General features: G+C 40.3%; 2 protein-coding genes across 2 annotated transcripts; both read right to left on the bottom strand.

Annotated features, from left to right (window-relative positions):
* Window positions 1–792: 792 nt before the first annotated feature.
* LOC147334763 (tripartite motif-containing protein 16-like) lies at window positions 793–2,284 on the bottom strand. The gene has a single exon (XM_086287762.1). The coding sequence runs from the start codon at window positions 2,282–2,284 to the stop codon at window positions 935–937; it is 1,350 nt and encodes a 449-aa protein (XP_086143888.1). The 3' UTR covers window positions 793–934.
* Window positions 2,285–12,693: 10,409 nt separating this feature from the next.
* Window positions 12,694–20,870, bottom strand: LOC147334762 (tripartite motif-containing protein 16-like). The gene is made up of 2 exons (XM_086274840.1): window positions 18,570–20,870; window positions 12,694–16,858 (listed from the first exon to the last, which is right to left on the bottom strand). The coding sequence occupies exon 2, from the start codon at window positions 16,709–16,711 to the stop codon at window positions 15,038–15,040; it is 1,674 nt and encodes a 557-aa protein (XP_086130966.1). The 5' UTR covers window positions 16,712–16,858; window positions 18,570–20,870; the 3' UTR covers window positions 12,694–15,037.
* Window positions 20,871–21,129: the final 259 nt, after the last annotated feature.

The raw sequence follows: 21,129 nt of genomic DNA, 5'->3' as shown, positions 1-21,129 counted from the left end.
ACACACACACACACACACACACACACACACCTGTCTTTGAGTACAAGGTGTGAACCTCGTTATGAATCAGAATCAGAATAGTTTAATAATCCCTAAGTAAATAATGAGGTTACAGTTGTTTCAAGATCGATGAGGAAAGTGGTGAAAGTCTCTTAAATCTCTTGTATGTCCATCATCACATGAATAGAAGTGGTTCTTCATGTGGTCCAGTGTCTTTGTTTCTATTCTCTCCTGAAAATGTATTCATGGTTGAGTGATTATTTACTTTTCAGTTATTATGTCTGTATGTCAGCGATTAATATACTTAATATACTTGATTGTGATTGTACTAAACAGGTGGCACTAAACAATACTGCCATTGGTTTTAGATATTTATGAAAAATGTTATCTTAAACCACCAGGTAACACTGGGCTTGTCATTGCACATCCATGCCTCAATGTTAATTTGTGTAAATGTCTATTTCTGTTCTGCTCTGTATGTATGCAGGGATGGCTGCAGGATGGAGAACGTGCAGAAAAACATTGGCAGCAGGAAGTTTGCCTTCAGCAGCGTCCAGCTCCTGACCTTCCCCAAACTCTACAAACCTCTAGATTAAGTTTAATTTTATTTTTTTAATTATACATAGGAGGTAATCCGGGAGAGTGGAAACAAGGGTAACAAGACACAGCTAAAACTAATTAACTCTTTCAAAAAATTTTAAAAATATTTGGACATGATTATAAGCAGTAGGCTGCATTCTTTTAATTGAGTAAACTCTGCACTGTCTCCTTTAGAGTGAAAAAATCACCAGCTCTGTAGTGGCTCCAACTCCATAAAGCCAAAGTCCAGCATAGAGCGGCTGAGTGAATGTGGTCTGGACTCTGTGGAGGAGAGTCATGGTTTCAGAGACGCTGTAGAAAGACAGAATACCTGCTCTGTGATCCAGGTACACTCCTACTCTGGAGGACCGAGGACCTCCAGAGTTTTGTTGTGCCAAAATATATAGCTGTTTTTGTCATAACACAATGACCAAGATTTATCATTTAGTCCAAATATACATTCACTGAGGCCGCCATCTCTGCTGATATTCTTGTATACGACTGCTACAGTCAGGTTCTTTCTACTCAGGACTTGACAGTAATAAGTGAATCTGTCTGGATGATCAGAATAAGACTGTTGTTGTTTCATAAATGTTACTTTTCTGTTCCCTTCAGATAATAACAGATGTGTGTTTGCTGTGTTTGGATCCAGTGTGATTTCATGTGAACATTTTAAGAATCCAGCTCTGGTCTTTGGCTCTGGTGGTGACAGTAAAACATCCTCTTCAGTGACTGTCAGTGAGATGTTTGTCCATTCCTCTCTCAGAATGTCCTGTAGTTTATCTCTGGTCTCTGACACAGCTGCTGTCACATCCTCAAAGTAGCTCAGAGGACGAATATTGATGCTGGATGAGTGTGTAGACTCACTGAGTGCTGACAGTGAGGGGTAGTTGTGTAGAAACTGGTTGTGATCCTCTGTGTGTGAGAGCTGCTCCAGCTCGCCGTCTTTCCTCTTCAGCTCAGCGATCTCCTGCTCCAGCTTCTCCTGAAGCTCTTTGACTCGACTCACTTCAGTTTCCTGCTGGGATCTGACCTGCTGCTTCACATCAGAGCTTCTTTTCTGGAGGAGACGGATCAGCTCAGTGAACATCTTCTCACTGTCCTCCACTGCTTTATCAGCAGAGCCATTGATGGCCTCCACCTCCTGTTGAAGCAGCTTCACATCTTTCTCTCGCTCCTGGATTGTCTGCTGGATGTTTAGTCGTCTCACCTCGAGCTCTTTCTGCTTCTCAGTCCTTTCTGCTGCAGCTGGGACTGTTTCATGGCCTTTATGTTCATTCATTGTGCAGAGATAACAGATACTCTGCTGATCAGTACGACAGAAAATCTTCATCACCTCATCATGACGAGAGCAGATGTTGTCCTGGAGCTTCTTGGAGGGGGCCACCAGCTTGTGTTTTTCAAAGGCAGGAGACTCAAAATGAAGCTGAATGTGTTTCTCACAGTAGGAGATCAGACACACCAGACAGGACTTGATGGCTTTCAGCTTCCTCCCAGTGCAGACATCACAGGCCACATCTTCAGGTCCAGCATAGCAGTGATCAGCTGGAGCAGCTTGGAGTCCAGTCTTCTTCAGCTGCTCCACTAAAGCTGCTAACATGGTGTTTTTCTCCAGGACAGGCCATTTACAGTGTTTCCGGAAGAAGAGGGAGGAGTTATCAGGCTTTAACCCAGTCCAGGAAGTGGAGCAGTTTGACGCAGACATTGTTTGTTTAACCCTTTCACAACGGAAAAAAGTGCTGATCAGTTTTTACATTAATATGTATAAATGACAAGTATATAAAAAATCTGTCACAGCATTGTACATATTATACCATGAATTTTTTCTTGACCCACATATGTCACTGTTAATGTTTTTCATTTCAACAATGTCAAATTCAGACACAAAAATCATTAAAATATTACACAGTTATGAATCTTTCAAATATAACACTTTCTGGCTTTCAGCTTTCAGACACAGAGCCAGTCTCTGTATCTTTACTGTAAGTATTTTGTGTTTTAAGATATTGAATATCAGGTTAAATATACTGCAAAATGTGAGAATTTGTAGAAATCTTGTTTTTTTAAAATTTTCACTTAAAAATGTTCAATGTTTTGACATACTTGTTTTAAAATTACAGTTACAGAAAAAGATATTCACAAACAACCAATATTTTCACAAATATATTGAGAGCTGCAGACTAGCAATTCTAATTTTATTCTTATTTATTATTTGTACTACTTGGAACCACAACTCTGTGATTCCAGCCTCTCGGATCAGTGAATACAAGTGCTCGTGTCATGATCCGGGGTGTCGTTGGTGGTTTGGGGAATGTTTTTTTACTCTCTTCAAAGCTCAGGTCCTGCCTCCAGATGAAGTTCTGGGTCTACATCTGGCTCTCTCCACATGTGGCTCTTTGTCTGGGATCAGCATGGAAATTTTATGGACCACCTCAGAGCTCCACTATTTGCCAGATTGTCATCTAAACAGTAGTTTTAAATCGCTTGCTTCATGATGTAGTCATGAAAAGGGTTTCATTTCACAGGTGGGCCTTGTCAGGGTTCATTTGTGGAATTTCATGCCTTTTTAATGGGGTTGAGACCATCAGTTGTGTTGTAAGAAGTCAGGTTGTTACCCAGCTGACAACCCTATTTGAAACCTGTTCGAATTCATATTATGACAAGAACCAATCAGCTCAGCAAAGAGTAACGACAGTCCATCATTACTTTAAGAACTGAAGGTCAGTCAGTACAGAAAATTCCTAAAACTTTGTATGTGTCCTCAAGTGCAGTCACATAAACCATCAAGCACAATGTCCAAACACCCCAGGAAAGGAAGATCAAGAATCACCTCTGCTCCTGAGGATGAATTAATCTGAGTCACCAGCCTCAGAAATCACAAGTTAACAGCACCTCAGATTAGAGTCCAGATAAATGCCGCACAGAATCATTTCTCACTCTGGAGCTTGCCTGGCCATCTACCTCCCCAGAATGGTTTCACCTCACCCATCAAGCAAGATCTCTTCACCTCAAACCTCGTATCATCCACCCAGTTACCTCTGGAAACCCTTCTAACCTTTCCCTCTTCCTCTGCCCGCAGTTACGACGCGCTCTTTAGGGGAAAATCAGCCCTGTGGAGCCACCAAATTACATGTAGCAGTCAAGAAATCCCTGGCTTGTGTAGTTACAAAGTTCCCTGTGTCTGCTGTAAAATAAAACAGTTAAATGTATTTTTGCTTTCTGTGTTTTCATCTGCTCTTGGGTCCATATTCTTACGCCAGCCTGTGGGGCCCCTTGACAATAAGGGCTATTTGACCAAGAAGGAGAGTGAGGGAATGCTGCCCCAGTTGGCTTGGCCTCCACAGTCACCTGACCTAAACCCATTTGAGATCATTTGGGATGAGATCGACCGCAGAATCAAGGCAGTTGGCTATTAGATATATGATATCTCCTCCCTGACCTGTCATCCTGGCTCTCCCTTGCCGTAGGATTTGTGTTGTACCTTGTCAATCTCTAGCTGTGAGAGCAATTCCTTTTTCCGAATGTTGGAACATTAAGATACTAGTTGTTTTGCTGTCAATCTCTATGCCGGGATTCCATAGGTGCGACATCCTCTTCTTCTGCTGGGGTTACTTGCTTAGTAGCATTCCAGCACCCTCTTCTCATCTCTTGCCCACTTCTGCCTTCGTGTTCCAGTAGTCCACTTCCCATTAATTTGTCCTGGTTCCTCGACACCTGACACGGACCAATTTTGACAGTTTTGTGCGCTATTTTACTACTATTATTATTATTATTATTATTATTAAATAATAATACTAATTAATAATAATAATGGATTGCATTTATAGAGCTCTTTTCAATTTGGCAGTGCAACTTATTTTAAAGTCATAAAAATGTCGAGTAGGATTAATTGCTTCTTACTGTAAGGCCTGCATAAAAGCAAATAGTCCTGACCCTATGAGCTGGTTTGATTTTAATTTTATCTAAAAACCTGACACTGCAACTAATTTGCTGGATAAAAGTCATCATGTTGGATTTAAAATTGCAACCCAATAACAGCACCAGTCAAGTTTAGACAGTTCTATTTAAAACATTAAATAACTGATTATTGCCTAAACCACTGGCAACAAAAGTGAGTACACCCCTAAGTGAAAATGTCCAAATTTTAACCAATTAGCCATTTTCCCTTCCTGGTGTCATGTGACTCCTTAGTGTTACACGATCTCAGGTGCAAATGGGGAACAAGTGTGTTGAATTTGGTGATATTGTTCTCAATCTCTCTCATGTTGGTCACTGGAAGTCTAACATGGCACATCATTGCCAAGACTGCTCTGAGGATCTGAAAAAAAGAATTGTTACTCTACATAAAAATGGCTTAGGCTATAAGAATATTTCCAACACCCTGAAACCGAGCTGCAGCATGATGGGCAACACCATACAGCAGCTTAACAGGACAGGTTCCACTCAGAACAGGCCTCGCAATGAACGACAAAAGAAGTTGAGTGCACATGCTCAGCGTCATGTCCAGAAGTTATCTTTTGAAAATAGATGTATGAGTGCTGACAGCATTGCTGAAGATGTTGAAGGCGTGGAGAGTCAGCCCGTCAGTGCTCAAACCATACGCCACACACTGCACTGTTCCAAAAAACAGTAATTTCAGATTATTTTACTGTGTATTTTACAGTTGTGTACTGTTTTTCTAGAATATCATTACATTTACATAAGTAGACTGTGATCTGACACGTCAAATGTAAAATAACATAACATAATAATGGATTGGATTTATATAGCGCTTTTCAAGGCACCCAAAGCGCTTTACAATGCCACTGTTCATTCACTCTCACATTCACACACTGGTGGAGGCAGCTACGGTTGTAGCCACAGCTGCCCTGGGGCAGACTGACAGAAGCCAGGCTGCCATATCGCGCCATCGGCCCCTCTGGCCAACACCAGTAGTCGGTAGGGTAAAGTGTCTTGCCCAAGGACACAACGACCAGGACAGAGAGCCCGGGGATCGAACCGGCAACCTTCCGGTTACAGATACGCTTCCCAACCCCCTGAGGCACGGTCGCCATCACTGTAAATGTAATAAAACACAATTTACTTGTTTTGTTTAATATATATTTTTTGACATATGCATATTTACATTCTAAAAATACATTCAGAAATGTATCATAATTTCACGAATATTTGTCTGTTATGTGAGAGAATGATCTGTTAAGTCAAATGTAATACTATGGAAAAATATATAAAATGATCGAAAATTAATGAGAATAATCAATTATTAAAGGAGTATTTGAATTATAATTTTGCTGAAAACTTCATGTCACCTAGGTCTGATTCAATAATTCAGAGGTAACAAGTGAAAATATAATTAATAGGAATAAAAACAAAAAAAAATATTGTGGCGTGTTGCGGGAACAGCTAGTTCTCTTCCATCATGCGTCGGGACATGTGCTGCTGTTTAGATGTTCTTGTTTTATTGTTTATGGTTACGTTACTTTTAACTGTTATCTTGAATGTTGTGTTTACGCCGTGGTGCAGCATCACTGACAGTTGTTGTTTTGTAGAGAGAGTGCTGTACCATGAGTGACTTCTGTTGTGCTGTTGTTGAACATTGAGGCACATAGTAGCACGGCAAGTGTTTTAATAAGGAGCTCTCCCTATCAGCTTGGGGTTGAATAACAAGCTTAATCTCTCTCTGTGAGCTTCTTCGTTAAGATTTCTCTGCATGCCACAGTGTAAAACATTGCACGGCCACGCTGTGCTAATTATATATTTTGAAAAACAAATGTAGAGGAAGGAATTGCAATTAATATAAATAACTTGACGCTAAGCATCGGCCAATGAATGTGAACTAACAACAAGGTCGCGGGTATGGCTGCGACCGTAGGAAAAAAACCCTAATATGAAGGTATTTTACTGTGCATTTTATAGTAATGTTCTGTTCTTCTAGAATATCATTAAAGTTACGTAAATAGACTTTGACTTCACATTTTGAATGTAAATTAAGAGTTGGCAGTTCACCTTGTGATCAGAAGATTGCCGGTTCGAGCCCCGGCTCGGACACTCTCCGTCGTTGTGTCCGTGGTCAGGACTCTTCACCTACCGCCTACTAGTGGGGGCCAAAGGGGCCGATGGTGTGATATGGCACCCTCGCCTCTGTCCCAGGGCATGCAATCCATTATTATTCAAACCAACTGTTAACTGTATATTTCTGTACATTTACGTATTATGATTCATATTTCCACATTCAGTGACCTTGTTTATAGGTAATTTAATTGTTTGATCACGTAAAAATGTTCCTAATTTAATGTCTAAAAGCACTTGGAAAAGGCAGAATCCCATGTCAAATTAGCGCAACAAACTCTATTTTCATTACTGAAAATGACCGCATTTTTATGGGACAGTTATTTTATGTAATTATACGGTCGTATTTTGGCGCACCAGCTGCCGGAATATCACCGTTTTTTCAAGATGCTTTTTCTAACAGTGTGTATCAAATGGCTATCATCCAGGGCTGGACTGGGACAAAAAATCGGTTCGGACATTTTGACTAGAGACCGGCCCACCAAAAATGTGACGTCATTCAGGGGTAAAACCTCAAAGGATTCTGGGAACTTGTGGCAAGAGGTACTAGCGCACACAGGCTTTCAAATGAACTCAGTTACACAGTGATAAAAAGAAACACAAAAAATGGCAAGAAGCTGTTGTATTATTAACTGCAATAGCCGGTGTTGTGCCAAAAAGTGATTGTCTGCCAAAAACTGATTTCTGGTATTTGCCAAAAACTGATTGCTCGTATTTAAATTGCTATAAGTAACTTGTTGGGCTATAATATGTGAAACATATGTCAAATGCATCCCTCGTGGATGACATAAAGTCATCTCTCCATCTCCATCTCTCTTTCCTGCTCTTTTATTTCTCTCTCTGCTGCTCTTCTGTCTCCTCTGTCACAGACTTCTCCACTTTTGATGATAAATCAGCCTGGTGCAACTTGTAAGGATTGGCACAATTTGTTAATATCTTGAGGAGTTTGAGAAACTAACCTTAAGCATAAAATAAAATTTACTATCAGTAACTTCATAGCACCCGCCCAGCAGTATATATACTCCGTCATGCTAGCTAGTACGCAGTACCAGTTATTCTAAGCGACTGTAAAAAGTCAGCACAACGAAAACAAACTACAACTAAACTTGGTTTATATCTGACACAGATAGACAGCAGGTCATAACTTCTTGCCTGAAGTTCAGTTCCTCTGCCACTATGACCGGCGGCCGCCTCGGGTCTCTCCTCCTCTTGCCTCCCCTTTCCCTTATCCACCTGCTGGCCTCCACCACTTGCTGATGTTGCTAAATCTGTGGAAGCTATGCCATAATGATATATTTTTATCATGTGATTCTGGTGAAAGTGTCATTCTTATTTTACTCGATTTAACTGCTGCATTTGACACTGTAGACCATGAAATTTTAATCTCACGTTTGGAGCAGTGTGTCGGTATAACAGGTGTGGCTCTGAAATGGTTCAGGTCTTACTTAACAAACCGAACCTTTTCAGTTCGCTTAGGAAACTGTGAGTCCTCCCGAGCTCCGTTGTCTCATGGAGTACCACAGGGTTCCATTCTGGGCCCTATCCTATTTTCACTTTATTTACTTCCATTGGGCTCAATTTTTAGAAAACACAGACTCTCGTTTCACTGTTATGCAGATGACCAGAGGTGTGGACTCGAGTCACATGACTTGGACTCGAGTCAGACTCGAGTCATTAATTTTATGACTTTAGACTTGACTTGAAAAAATGTTCTAAGACTTGTGACTTGACTTGGACTTTTACACCAATGACTTGGGACTTGAATTGGACTTGAACCGGTTTACTTGAAAAGACTTGATATTTTACCCCAAATATAAAATTTAACATGCATATTATATAGAGATTGAAAATGTGACGTCATTCACGGGTAGAACCGCAAAGGATTCTGGGAACTCGTGGCAAGCGGTACTAGCGCACGCAGGCTTTCAATTAAAATCAGTTATACAGCGATAAAAAGAAACACAAAAATGGCAAGAAGCTGTTGTATTATTAACTGCAATAGCCGGTCGCATGACAGCCACAGGAAGCCGACGGGTAAAGAGATCGGTTGTTATCGGATTACGTCGTTGAAGAGAAATTGTTCGAGCCATGTTTCCGAAGTAACAAAGATGCGACGGATGGCCTGGATTGCAGCCATTCAAAGATCAAATATAACGTCCCAGAACCCTCCAGCTCACAGGTTAGTCTGCTCCAAGCATTTACACGAAGGTCAGTCTGCTGTTGTAGTTAATACGTCATTTTCATAACATAATTAGTGATATAGGTTACAAGCAAGTCTGGTGCTGAACAGAAATTGTGGCGCTATGCTCCTTTATTTATTGTGCATAAATAGTGAATTGTCCTGACACAATATTGCGTTTCGCTTCTGTTATTATGGTACATTGACAAAAACATATACTTTTATTCACAGGATAAAACAGGTTTTTTGTATCACTAATTGCCCAGTACGATTACAGCATACAGTATTATTGTCACTGCTACATTTCTGTGACGCGAACCAGAAATTATTTCCACTACTAATTAATTACCATTGAGCTCAAAGGTCCTATTAATAAACGGTTAACGAACGTGTATTTATGATGACGATTTGTGAGACTGGTAAACTTATGATACGTACGATGGTCTTTCGTTCTACACGGTGCATTTCAAGGTCCTGTACCCATCCGGCGGTAAACTGTACCTGGGCTTGTTGCAGTGACCTGAAGTTACTAAACTTCATGAGTGTACGCACTCACTCCAAGAACCGTATAATTATAAATATGCATATAAATATGCTACAATGAGATAGCTGACTTCATCTAACTAGCAAATGTTGTCCAGGCTATGTTGGTGATACAGTTTTTTTTAATGTGTATGATATTTTTGTCATGCGATTTTAAAGCCGGTCCTACAACCGCATCCAAGAATAACATGCAGCTTATCTCAGAACTGTCGGTGAAAATTATTCTTGGAGCTAGGTTTAATTGAGCTGCATTTTAAAGAGGTGCAATTTCACAATTTGTGTATATTTTCTAAGTTCACTATTTTGTCATGTGTTGAGAAAAACACGGATTTTAAAATTACATGGTCTAATATTTACATTTAGCATAACTGCAACATTATTTTTTCGTTTGTTTTTTTTTAAAGACTCGAAAGGACTTGAAATTCAAAGTTTCAGACTTGTGACTTGACTCGGACTTTTACACCAGTGACTTGAGACTTGACTCTGACTTGCCTGACATTACTTGAGACTTGACTTGAGACTTGAGGATAAAGACTTGAGACTTACTTGAGACTTGCAAAACAATGACTTGGTCCCACCTCTGCAGATGACTGCCAGATTTATGTTCCTCTTAAAAAGAAAGATGGGTCGTCTGTAAATCGTTTACAAACATGTCTGGAGGACGTCAAGTCGTGGTTGGCGCTAAACTTTCTTTGTTTTAATGATTCTAAAACTGAAGTAATGGTGTTCAGACCTGCCTCCACTGCTGTTCCGTGTGTTGATTTGCAATCCCTGAAATCATTCTGTAAACCAGAGATTGTTAATCTGGGTTTTAAAATGGATCCTGAGCTTAAGCTTGAAAGCCAGATCGGGTTGGTTGCAAGGTCTAGTTTCTTTCATCTGAGGCAACTGGCCAAAATTAAGCACTTTCTTACGAGACAGCAATTTGAAACAGTAATCCACGCTTTTGTAACCGTTCGGCTGGATTACTGTAATTCTCTTTATTTTGGGGTGAGTCGATCTTCTGTTTTTCGACTGCAGTTAGTCCAGAATGCTGCTGCACGCCTTTTAACTGGCACTCATAGATACGAGCATATCACCCCAGTTTTATATTCACTTCATTGGCTGCCCGTGCATTTTAGGATCCATTTTAAGATGCTTTTATTTGTTTTTAAATGTTTGTCCAATGCTGCCCCTGTGTACCTCTCTGAGCTTCTTCATCCATACATACCTTCCCGGTCCCTCAGGTCGGCAGACCAGCTCCTCCTGAGTGTGCCCAGGACTAATCGTAAGCTCAGAGGGGATCGGGCGTTTGCTGTGGCAGCACCAAAATTGTGGAATGAGTTGCCTTTACATGTTAGACAGGCACCTTCCTTATCTGTTTTTAAATCACGTCTTAAAACATATTTATTTACCTTGGCTTTTAGCACAGCAGGACTTGTTGATGTCTCTTAATACGTTTCTTATTAATTATATTACTTTTAATTTTAAGATATTTTATATGTAATTTAAACTGTTTCCTCTCTGTTTTATATTTGTAGCACTTTGGTCAACATAGTTGGATGTAAAGTGCGTTATAAATAAAGATGCTATGCTATGCTATAGCTACCGCCAAACAATTCAGTTATTTTTACACATTTGGCAGCGTCTGCCTGAAGGGCTTGTTTCTTTTGGCCCTAATTTTTTCTGCACCTCCTTTCCTTATTTTGTTCTCCATTTTCTTTAGTTGTCTATAAGATTGCTAAACAAGGGGGAGGGTGCATCCGACCTCCTCGGCTGTAATTGGTCCAGCCCAGAGTCAATCATGACCAATTGGCCAATCCAACACCTTTCATTATTTATACCCTTCCAAAAAAAAAAAAGAAAAAAAAGAAAATCGATCGGCCCATAAAAACAAAAAATCGCAAGTGGCCCACCGGGCAAATGCCCGGTATGCCCGATGGTCAGTCCAGCTATGTGTGGAGGAGATTTGTCTTGAGTGAGTTCGCCCACCAGTACTCCTACCCTCCCTGGTGGGCGTGGCCTTTTACTCTTGATGGGCAGGTGCACTGCAAGTGTTCTTGTGTTTTAGGCCATTGAATATCAAGTTAAATATGCTGCAAAATGCGAGAATGCATAGAATAAAAAGTCAGAATGTGTAGAACAGTTTTTTTGTTTTTTTTTACTAATAAAATGTTTTCACATACTTGTATTAAACTACAGTTACAGAAAAAAATATTCACAAACGATTAATATTTTTCACAAATATACTTAAATGGTAAATGGCCTGTATTTGTATAGCGCTTTTACTAGTCCCCCCTAGGGACCCCAAAGCGCTTTACACACCCAGTCATCCACCCATTCACACACTGGTGGAGGCAAGCTACAGTTGTAGCCACAGCTGCCCTGGGGCAGATTTAGAGCTGCAAACTTGCAATTTTTAAATATTTCATATTTATTTATTATTTTTACTACTTAGAACCACAACTCTGTTATTCCAACCTCTCAGATGAGTGAATACAAGTGCTCGTGTCATGATCCGGAGTGTTGGTGTTGTTTGGGGAATATTTTCTTACTCTTTTCAAAACTCAGGCCCTGCCTGTGGGTGAAGTTTTAAATCGGCCTCCATGTTCTACTTGCTCCAAGTGTTTCCCTGTTTAATTTCGCCTTCTTTTTGTCTCCAGTTCCCTGCACCTACAGATCATTATCCACTCAACTCCGCTCTTATCTGGATTTCTTGTGACACTGGTCCTTCCCTCCGACCGACTGCCTATCCCAATCTTACCTGTCAGGAGCCGTCCCTTCCTGTGGAGAATCTGGGAACCCACCGGCCTGCTTTCCTACTCACTGCAACCATCCATCGCTCCAGAAAAGATCTCCCTCCCTTCAAAACCCAGATTAGCCAGCCTGCTAAGGAAGCAACCTTCCAGTACAACTCACCTGCACTGGAAATAATAAGGCTTTCCTCTGTCACAGTGGATCCAGCTTCTCAGAAGCATCCTCCTTGTCACATTTTACAGCTCTTTATCTCTGTATTTAATGAAATCAGGCTGAGTTTCAAACAGCCGTGCCTTGAGTCTGCTTGTGGGTCCACTTTCACGCTGGCCTCTCGGCCCTGACAGCTTGACTGCCTCCTCTGAAATCACAAATTCACACACTGTGCTTTGACTTTTGCAGCACTTCTTAAGAGAGATGTGATGCAAAACTCGCACTTGTAGCTGAAGGGGGACAGGGGGTGGTTAGGGGGTCTGTGGGGTTGAAGGCAAAGAGAATAGGAATGGAGGTCAGCCGATCAGAATATTGATAACTGGTACGTATTGCAGCTCTTTGTGTTGTGTCTTTCTGGGGGTGTCAATCAGAACAAGCAGGAGTCAATCAAATGCAGTCCAGTCATTTATTTAGTTGGCTCAGATATTTACACAGCACAGTAATGAAGGGCACAGCACAGGTTTTACAGTCTTTGTAATCTGTGAGTGTGCATTGAGCTTTGCTCTGAAGAGGAAATAAACAACAAGAAATAACATTTAGTTTCATGTCACGTCTGTAGGTTTATATAACAGTTATAATTAATTAAACTAAAACTCGTACACATATTTCTGTGTTAAACTAAGTACATCCTAACTTCACAAAGACAAACACAGTCCAACAGCACCATCTACTGACTACACGGGTTTACAGCAGAGTGATCATGTGACTCCACATTTGCACAAACATGAGTATCAAGCTGCAAACTGTCTGTATCAGTGTTTCCATTCTGAAAGACATGCAGAGGTTTTACAAAATCAAATACATATGAAATAAAATAAACTAATAAATTATAACAATTTTAGATTCAAATATTTGTTAATAAAACAATTCCAGATTCCCAACTTGTGAGGACAACATAAAGTTTATTAATATATTTTATATAACAAAATATATCTATAGTCTGAATAATTATAATCATCAATATTTAAAGACATGATTAGAGACGAAAATAAACCAATTCCAACTGTGAAACTTGTTACGAGTTCAAAAATTGGGGATGGAGACAAGAGGAAAAACCACAATAACAACACTGGTCCGGCCGGGTTAAGTCAAACGATGATTTTAATGGTCACACACGTGGGAGATGGACACTGTATGCAGGCAGCCTCAGATCTCATCTCAAAAAACACATCTCCATAGTTTTATGAAATCAGGGTATTAGAACGCCCCCTCATGCGTAGTGACAGGTGTGATACAATCGATGTTGACAGTTTTATTTAACACAGAAAATAACATTATCTCCTTCCAGAGGGCAGACGCTAACTGCCCCCGTCTCCTGGAACCATCTGTCCCCTGCTAAGACACAACATTGCAGCTACAAGGACTTCCACATTGATTAAGACGATCAGTGTATACTGCTCTGAACCAAGTATATAATATTAAATGAATATTGCTTGATCAGCTACCACTACTTAAAACATAACAGGAAACATAACTAAGCACAAGATCACCAAGAATAACATTGTATAAGTGCTGTGTAAGCGCGTGCGGCCTTCTAAGCTCAAAGCCTTTCCCCTCCATAGATCAGCCAGACATCGCGCTGACTGTAGCTTTTAACCCTTGATTAACTTGAGCACAACTCTATAATGAGCAACAAACTGCAATATGTATAAGATGATCATGGTTACACCTGCAATGAAAGATCATATTATTATTCTGGTACCTGTAAGGAAAAGATCAATCTAAAGTTATAACAATCACTGTAATACAAAAGATACTGTAAGGTCAAAAACTTCAATACATGTTTAATGCAAAGCTGATTATCTGATTCTAATGGACTAATAGTGCCATATTAAAATAATGAGACCAAAAAGACAAAAACATCCCCTTTTTATCCCACAAACTGTATCTACAAGTAAGCTTAAGCTGCATTTATTAAATGGTAAATGGCCTGTATTTATATAGCACTTTACTAGTCCCTAAGGACCCCAAAGCACTTTACATATCCAGTCACACACACATTCACACACTGGTGATGGCAAGCTACATTGTAGCCACAGCCACCCTGGGGCGCACTGACAGAGGCGAGGCTGCCGGACACTGGCGCCACCAGGCCCTCTGACCACCACCAGTAGGCAATGGGTGAAGTGTCTTGCCCAAGGACACAACGACCGAGACTGTCCAAGCCGGGGCTCGAACCGGCAACCTTCCGATTACAAGGCGAACTCCCAACTCTTGAGCCACGATCGCCCATTAAAGGAAACATCCTGATTGAACTTCTTTTATAAAAACGCTGCAGATGTTTGCTAAAAGTAGATCAACAATGACTGCATCCTTGCATCTGTTTCCTTCCTTTCTAATATTAAAAGTAAGAATAATGATGATACAGTTAACAATAGTTATAAAAACAGAACCTGCTTTTTCTTCAAACATGAAACCAATGACTAGTCACAAAACATTTCTGGCACAGAAATTTAAATTTTCATGAACACGAACAACAGTTTAGCTGAATGAAAATCATCGTGAACAGTGACAACCTCAACAGCTAAAGTCATGGAGGCTAAACACACATAAGATGGAGGGCCCCTCAAACAAAGTCAGTCATTAACTAGATAATAAATAATAAGATGTCAAAGTAGCAAAGATAAAGTGCGACTGACATGTGATCTCTGTGTGAACAAGAGACAAGGGAAACTGGAAACTAAAGCATGTTTTCAGCAACTTTCTGGCAATGACTTCTGTCTACTTCAGTTTAATAAACTTTGCAGTGTCTCCATCTCCATAAAGCCAAAGTCCAGCATAGAGCGGCTGAGTGAATGTGGTCTGGACTCTGTGGAGGAGAGTCATGGTTTCAGAGACTCTGTAGAAAGACAGAATACCTGCTCTGTGATCCAGGTACACTCCTACTCTGGAGGACCGAGGACCTGAGAGGACAGTTTGGACATTATTGTGGAAAAATTTACATCTGTCCTTTTCACAACGTAATGCCCAAGATTTGTCATTGTATCCAAATTTGCATTCATCTGAGCGCCCTGCTCTTCTGATATTCTTGTATGCAACTGCTACATAAACCAGTTTTCCTCTCCACTCCACCTCCCAGTAACAACGTCCAGTCAGACTCTCTCTACTCAGGACCTGCCAATAATATACGAATCTGTCTGGATGATCAGAATAAGACACTTTCTGTGTCATTACTTCTATTTTTCTGTTCCCCTCAGATAATAGCAGATATCTGTTTGCTGTGTTTGGATCCAGTGTGATTTCTTGTGAATATTTTAAGAATCCAGCTCTGGTCTTTGGCTCTGGTGGTGACAGTAAAACATCCACTTCAGTGACTGTCAGTGAGATGTTTGTCCATTCCTCTCTCAGAATGTCCTGTAGTTTATCTCTGGTCTCTGACACAGCTGCTGTCACATCCTCAAAGTAGCTCAGAGGACGAATATTGATGCTGGATGAGTGTGTAGACTCACTGAGTGCTGACAGTGAGGGGTAGTTGTGTAGAAACTGGTTGTGATCCTCTGTGTGTGAGAGCTGCTCCAGCTCGCCGTCTTTCCTCTTCAGCTCAGCGATCTCCTGCTCCAGCTTCTCCTGAAGCTCTTTGACTCGACTCCCTTCAGTTTCCTGCTGGGATCTGACCTGCTGCTTCACATCAGAGCTTCTTTTCTGGATGAGACGGATCAGCTCAGTGAACATCTTCTCACTGTCCTCCACTGCTTTATCAGCAGAGCCATTGATGGCCTCCACCTCCTGTTGAAGCAGCTTCACATCTTTCTCTCGCTCCTGGATTCTCTGCTGGATGTTTAGTCGTCTCACCTCGAGCTCCTTCTGCTTCTCAGTCCTTTCTGCTGCAGCTGGGACTGTTTCATGGCCTTTATGTTCATCCACTGTGCAGAGATAACAGATACTCTGCTGATCAGTACGACAGAAAATCTTCATCACCTCATCATGACGAGAGCAGATGTTCTCCTGGAGCTTCTTGGAGGGGGCCACCAGCTTGTGTTTCTTTAATGGAGCTGCATCATAGTGAGGTTGGAGGTGTTTCTCACAGTAAGAGGCTGGACAAGATAAACAGGACTTGATGGCTTTCAGCTTCCTCCCAGTGCAGACATCACAGGCCACATCTTCAGGTCCAGCATAGCAGTGATCAGCTGGAGCAGCTTGGAGTCCAGTCTTCTTCAGCTGCTCCACTAAAGCTGCTAACACGATGTTTTTCTCCAGGACAGGCCTCGGTGTGAAAGTTTTCCTGCACTGAGGGCAGCTGTGGATTCCCTTCCTGTCCTCTTGATCCCAGAAACGTTTAATACAGTTCCTGCAGTAGCTGTGTCCACAGGCTGTAGTCACTGGATCCTTCAGTAGATCCAAACAGATGGAACAAGAGAAGGTTTCTCTGTTCAGCTGAACTCCTTTCTGCGCCATTTCTCCTCTCAGTGACAGTGACAGAGTAGTTTCAGTTATAAGGAAGAGAAACTCACACAGAGCTCTGATCTCAACAACATGTGAATGGAGCCTGTCAGCTCTTACACGTCACCACATGTTGATTACACCCATCTTCAAAGTGCAGATCTGAAGGGGAGGGAACGACAAATGAGAGAAGAGGTGAAAAGGGAAGAGCTTTCAGGCTTTAACTGAATCTATGAAGAAGAGCAGTTTAAAGCAGACAAATGGTGTACAAAGAAATTATGGTTATCATTACTAACTAATGAAAACCATTAGTTACTAACGATAACCATTAGTTACTATCATTAGTAACTAATGATAACCCAAAGAAAGTTAAATATATCAGATAAAACAAGAACAAAGAATTTCAGCAAAGCACGACAGAAAATACTCTGAACAGACGTAAGCATAATTATTTCCACACACAACAAAGGGGGGGAGAAGTCAGGCCACCACCTGTGGAACATGAGGGACTTATTACATAAACATAACATTGTTGAAAACAACTTAATAAAGGTTTTGCCACACTACACTAAGCCTTTAATAATAGTTGTTTTTCTTTTGTTAGTCAGGAGGATTGTTTGTTGTTTTCTTGAGTGTCAGAGTTCCTCATATTTCAGTGGGGGCTCATACGATGTAAGGACAAAGAAGATGTAAGGTCTTTAAACCAAAAATGGCTGGAGAGTGTGGGATTATAATATTATTTTATGCCATGTTAGACCCCTAATTAAAGATTGTGAATTATTATGTAGTTTTAGTTTGCATTATTCTCCTGAATTAGAAGAAGCTGATAACTATTACATTTGTTAAACTGATTTGCATTACATTAGACTGCTGATTTATTGTGAATGAATGATGTTGTTTTATGATGCATTATACTGCTGAGTTATAAGAAATACTGTTCACAGAAAGTCATCGCCTTATTTGTCTGATTAGAAGAGAACAGAACATACTGGAGTTTTCTGCCCCATCTCAGCAGGAGCAGATAAACAGGGAGCCAAGGTCGTAGCTTAGGCGCCATGTGAGAGAAAGAATGTGAATGTTTAGGCTTTTATGATAAGGTGGGAGAACCAGAGGTTATAAGAGTTTGATCAATGCTCCACCATTTTGAGATCTGATGCTGTCTGAGTACGGTGTCCATCTCCCACGCGTGTGATCATTAAAATCATCGTTTGACTCAACCCGGCCGGACCAGTGTTGTTATTGTGTTTTTTCCTCTTGTATCCATCCCCAATATTTGAATCCGACAGGCAGACATTTGATACACCCGGGGCTTAGCCCTAAAGGGTAGTATGCATGTGGGATTGGGGGGAGGGGGGGGGGGGGGGTTTGGAAATGACTAAAAGATTAATTTGCTCTGTTTTGAGTTTTGTTAAAAAAAGAATGACTTCATATAGGGAAAAATATATATCACATATGCAGGACACCTTAAACTAGTTTTTTAATTAAGCAGCAATGCAGAACAAAATCAGGGCTGTATCAAGACACGAGGACTAAAGCCCAAATCAACCAGACCCAGAACTGATCTGGAATTAAAACAGGACTACAACAGTAACCAAGACAGAACCAGAATCAAAACTAGATGATAGTAGCACTAAAAATCATCATAGACCTGCACTACACTTATTTTTTTTAATTCTACCAAAGTCCACTATTTAGATTGAGAAAAGTTTATATAATTATTTAGCCTTGTTGTGCAAACAAGCCAGCAAAACTTAATAAATATAGAATTTGAAAAATAACAAACCTAAAAAGAAACACTAGGTACGAGATACATGAGTACCTATGATACGGTGATACTTTTGGTAAACAACCGTTTGACTAACATGTGTCTCACCTGCTCTTGTTCCATCTCTGTTCTGTCCTCATTCTCCATCTCCCTCTCTGTTCCTCTCTTTCCCTCTTTGTGCTGACAATCAAGCCAAACACCGACATCATCAAATATACAGTTGAAATCAGATATTTACATAATCTTCAGATAAAAACACAAACACTTTTTTAACTGTAACATCAAATCAGACTAATTGTTTATTTTTTTAGGTTGATAAATATAAAAAACACATTTATTAACTTTTTTTTTTGACACTGTAATTTTTATTGATAGTTTTGTCACAGTTTAAACATAGACATGTTTTGCATTACAGGAGAAATAACCATGCAAGCACACAGTCAAAACAAAACAGAACTAAAGCGAACAAAAGGTGTGGGTGCCAATTCTAATCAACTACCGTATGCATGCCTGCCTTTGCTCAGCAGCATACATACTCCAGCTTATATATGTACTTTTATACAGGCATGCATCAATAGATATACAGAGTCATAGACCTTAAATGTTTTGTTCGTTCATTAATTTTCCTTGGTGCCATATAATGTCCACTTCTCCCACTTAGCAACGAAAATATCTTCCTTTAATCTGAGAATGTAAGTCATTTTTTCCATTGCATAGATTTCTCCAACAATATTTAACCAGTCTTTTGATGAAGGCGGAGCCAGTTTGTACCAGTTTCTTGTTATAGCTTTCTTTGCAGCTATCAATAGGATTTTTGTCAAATACAAGTCGTCGTACAGAACATACTCTCTAATATTCCCAAGATATACAGTTTTAAAATTGTGTGGTAATTGGTAGCCCAAGATATTGCCTATTACAAGACTCACGTTCTTCCAAAAATTATGCAGTTTCAGGCACTCCCAAAACACGTGCGTATGATGTGCTTCCATGTTACCACATCTTCTCCAGCATGGCAAACTGTCTTGAGTCTGTTTACTTTTGATTTTTGGTGTAATAAAGAATCGAGTAAGGTGTTTCCACCCAAATTCTCTCCAGCATCTTGAGTTGGTCGTTGTGTTCTGGGTTTCACACATATCTAACCATTCCTCAGTTGAGATATCAGTTTTTATTTCCTGCTCCCATTTCTTTTTTATGTATTCAGTTGATGTTGCCGTGTTCTCTCTTAGATTTTTATATAGTACAGAAATCTCCTTGAATTGGAGGCCCCTGTATGATTTAATTATACAATTCAGGATGCCATAAGACGTACGCGAACTTCGTATTTCCTTTGAAAAGTAGTCTCTGAGTTGCAGGTACCGGTAAAAATCGGTTTTCTCTAGACTATACCGATCTTTTAAATCTTGGAAACTCATCAAATGGCCATCTTTCATTACTGTACAAATCGCTGTTATTCCTTTTTGTTCCCACTTCCTGAATCCTGGGTCGTGAGCACTTAGTATATCACCAACAACATAGGCAGCCCAGTTTAACATCTTAACCTCCCTTTCCAACTTACTTTGTTTAACTAGGCCAAACCATATCTCTAGAGTGTGGGATGTTATAGGATCAAGGAAATGCTGTAAGGTTTTCTTAAGTTGCTCATTTCCAAGAAAAGTCTGGACTGGGACATCCCGTACTTTTATTTCAATATCTTTCCATTTAGCATTAAAGTTCTGATCACACCACTTTATCGCCGGTCTGGTTTGGGCCGCATGATAGTAATCTTTTAGATTAGGGAGTCCCACACCACCCTGCTTCCTAGATAGTTGTAATGTTGTGTATTTTATTCTAGGCCTTTTACCATTCCATACAAATCTAGAGATGAGCCTATCCCAGTCCTTGAATTTTTCCACTGGGATCTTAACTGGCAGAGATTGGAAAAGGTACAATAACCGTGGGAGGACACTCATTTTTATTGTTGTGATTCTTGCACTAAAGTCTAGTGTAAGAGTTGACCATCGGTTTAGATCGTGTTTAATCTGAGTGGTCAGCCTATCATAATTTGTTTTAAAAAGGTCACTCAATTGTTTAGTCACGGTTACACCCAAGTATTTCATTTGTTTTGCAGTCCAGTTCAGTCTAAACTTATTTTTAACCTCTTCAGATGGCAAATAGTTGAAAGCCAGTATCTGAGTTTTGGTCACATTAATTTTGTACCCCGAATGTTCAGCAAAGATATTAATTACATTAAACATTGGAATTAAAGTTTGGTTTGGATTTTCTAGGTAGAGTATGATATCATCTGCAAATAAGCTGATGATGTGGTCTTCCCCTTTAATACTTATTCCTCTCACCTCCTCACTTTGTCGGATGGCCTGTGCCAGGGGTTCAATATATAGAGTGAAGAGAAGAGGTGAGAGGCAACAACCCTGACGGGTACCCCTCTCGAGAGAGATTTGCTCCATTAGGCTGCCATTGATTCTAATTCGAGCTGTAGGAGATTGGTAAATAGATTTGATACACATCACAGCACCGTCATTAAAACCAAACCTTTCAAGCACGGCATATAGGAAGTTCCAATCTACACTGTCGAAAGCCTTCTCTGCATCCAGGCTTACTAGGGCCGCACTGCCCTTTTTTGTTTGTATCGAGTTAACTATTTGGAGGGTCCTTCTTATACTATCTTGAG

The sequence above is a fragment of the Aulonocara sp. 'chitande type north' Nkhata Bay genome, linkage group LG3 (assembly GCF_057382095.1).
Source record: "Aulonocara sp. 'chitande type north' Nkhata Bay isolate Kocher_YH1m ecotype deep benthic linkage group LG3, A_spYH_male_GT1.1, whole genome shotgun sequence".
In the NCBI taxonomy this organism is placed as follows: domain Eukaryota; kingdom Metazoa; phylum Chordata; class Actinopteri; order Cichliformes; family Cichlidae; genus Aulonocara; species Aulonocara sp. 'chitande type north' Nkhata Bay.
Note: the sequence above shows the minus strand (reverse complement) of the source record. Positions and strands in the feature narration are given on the sequence as shown.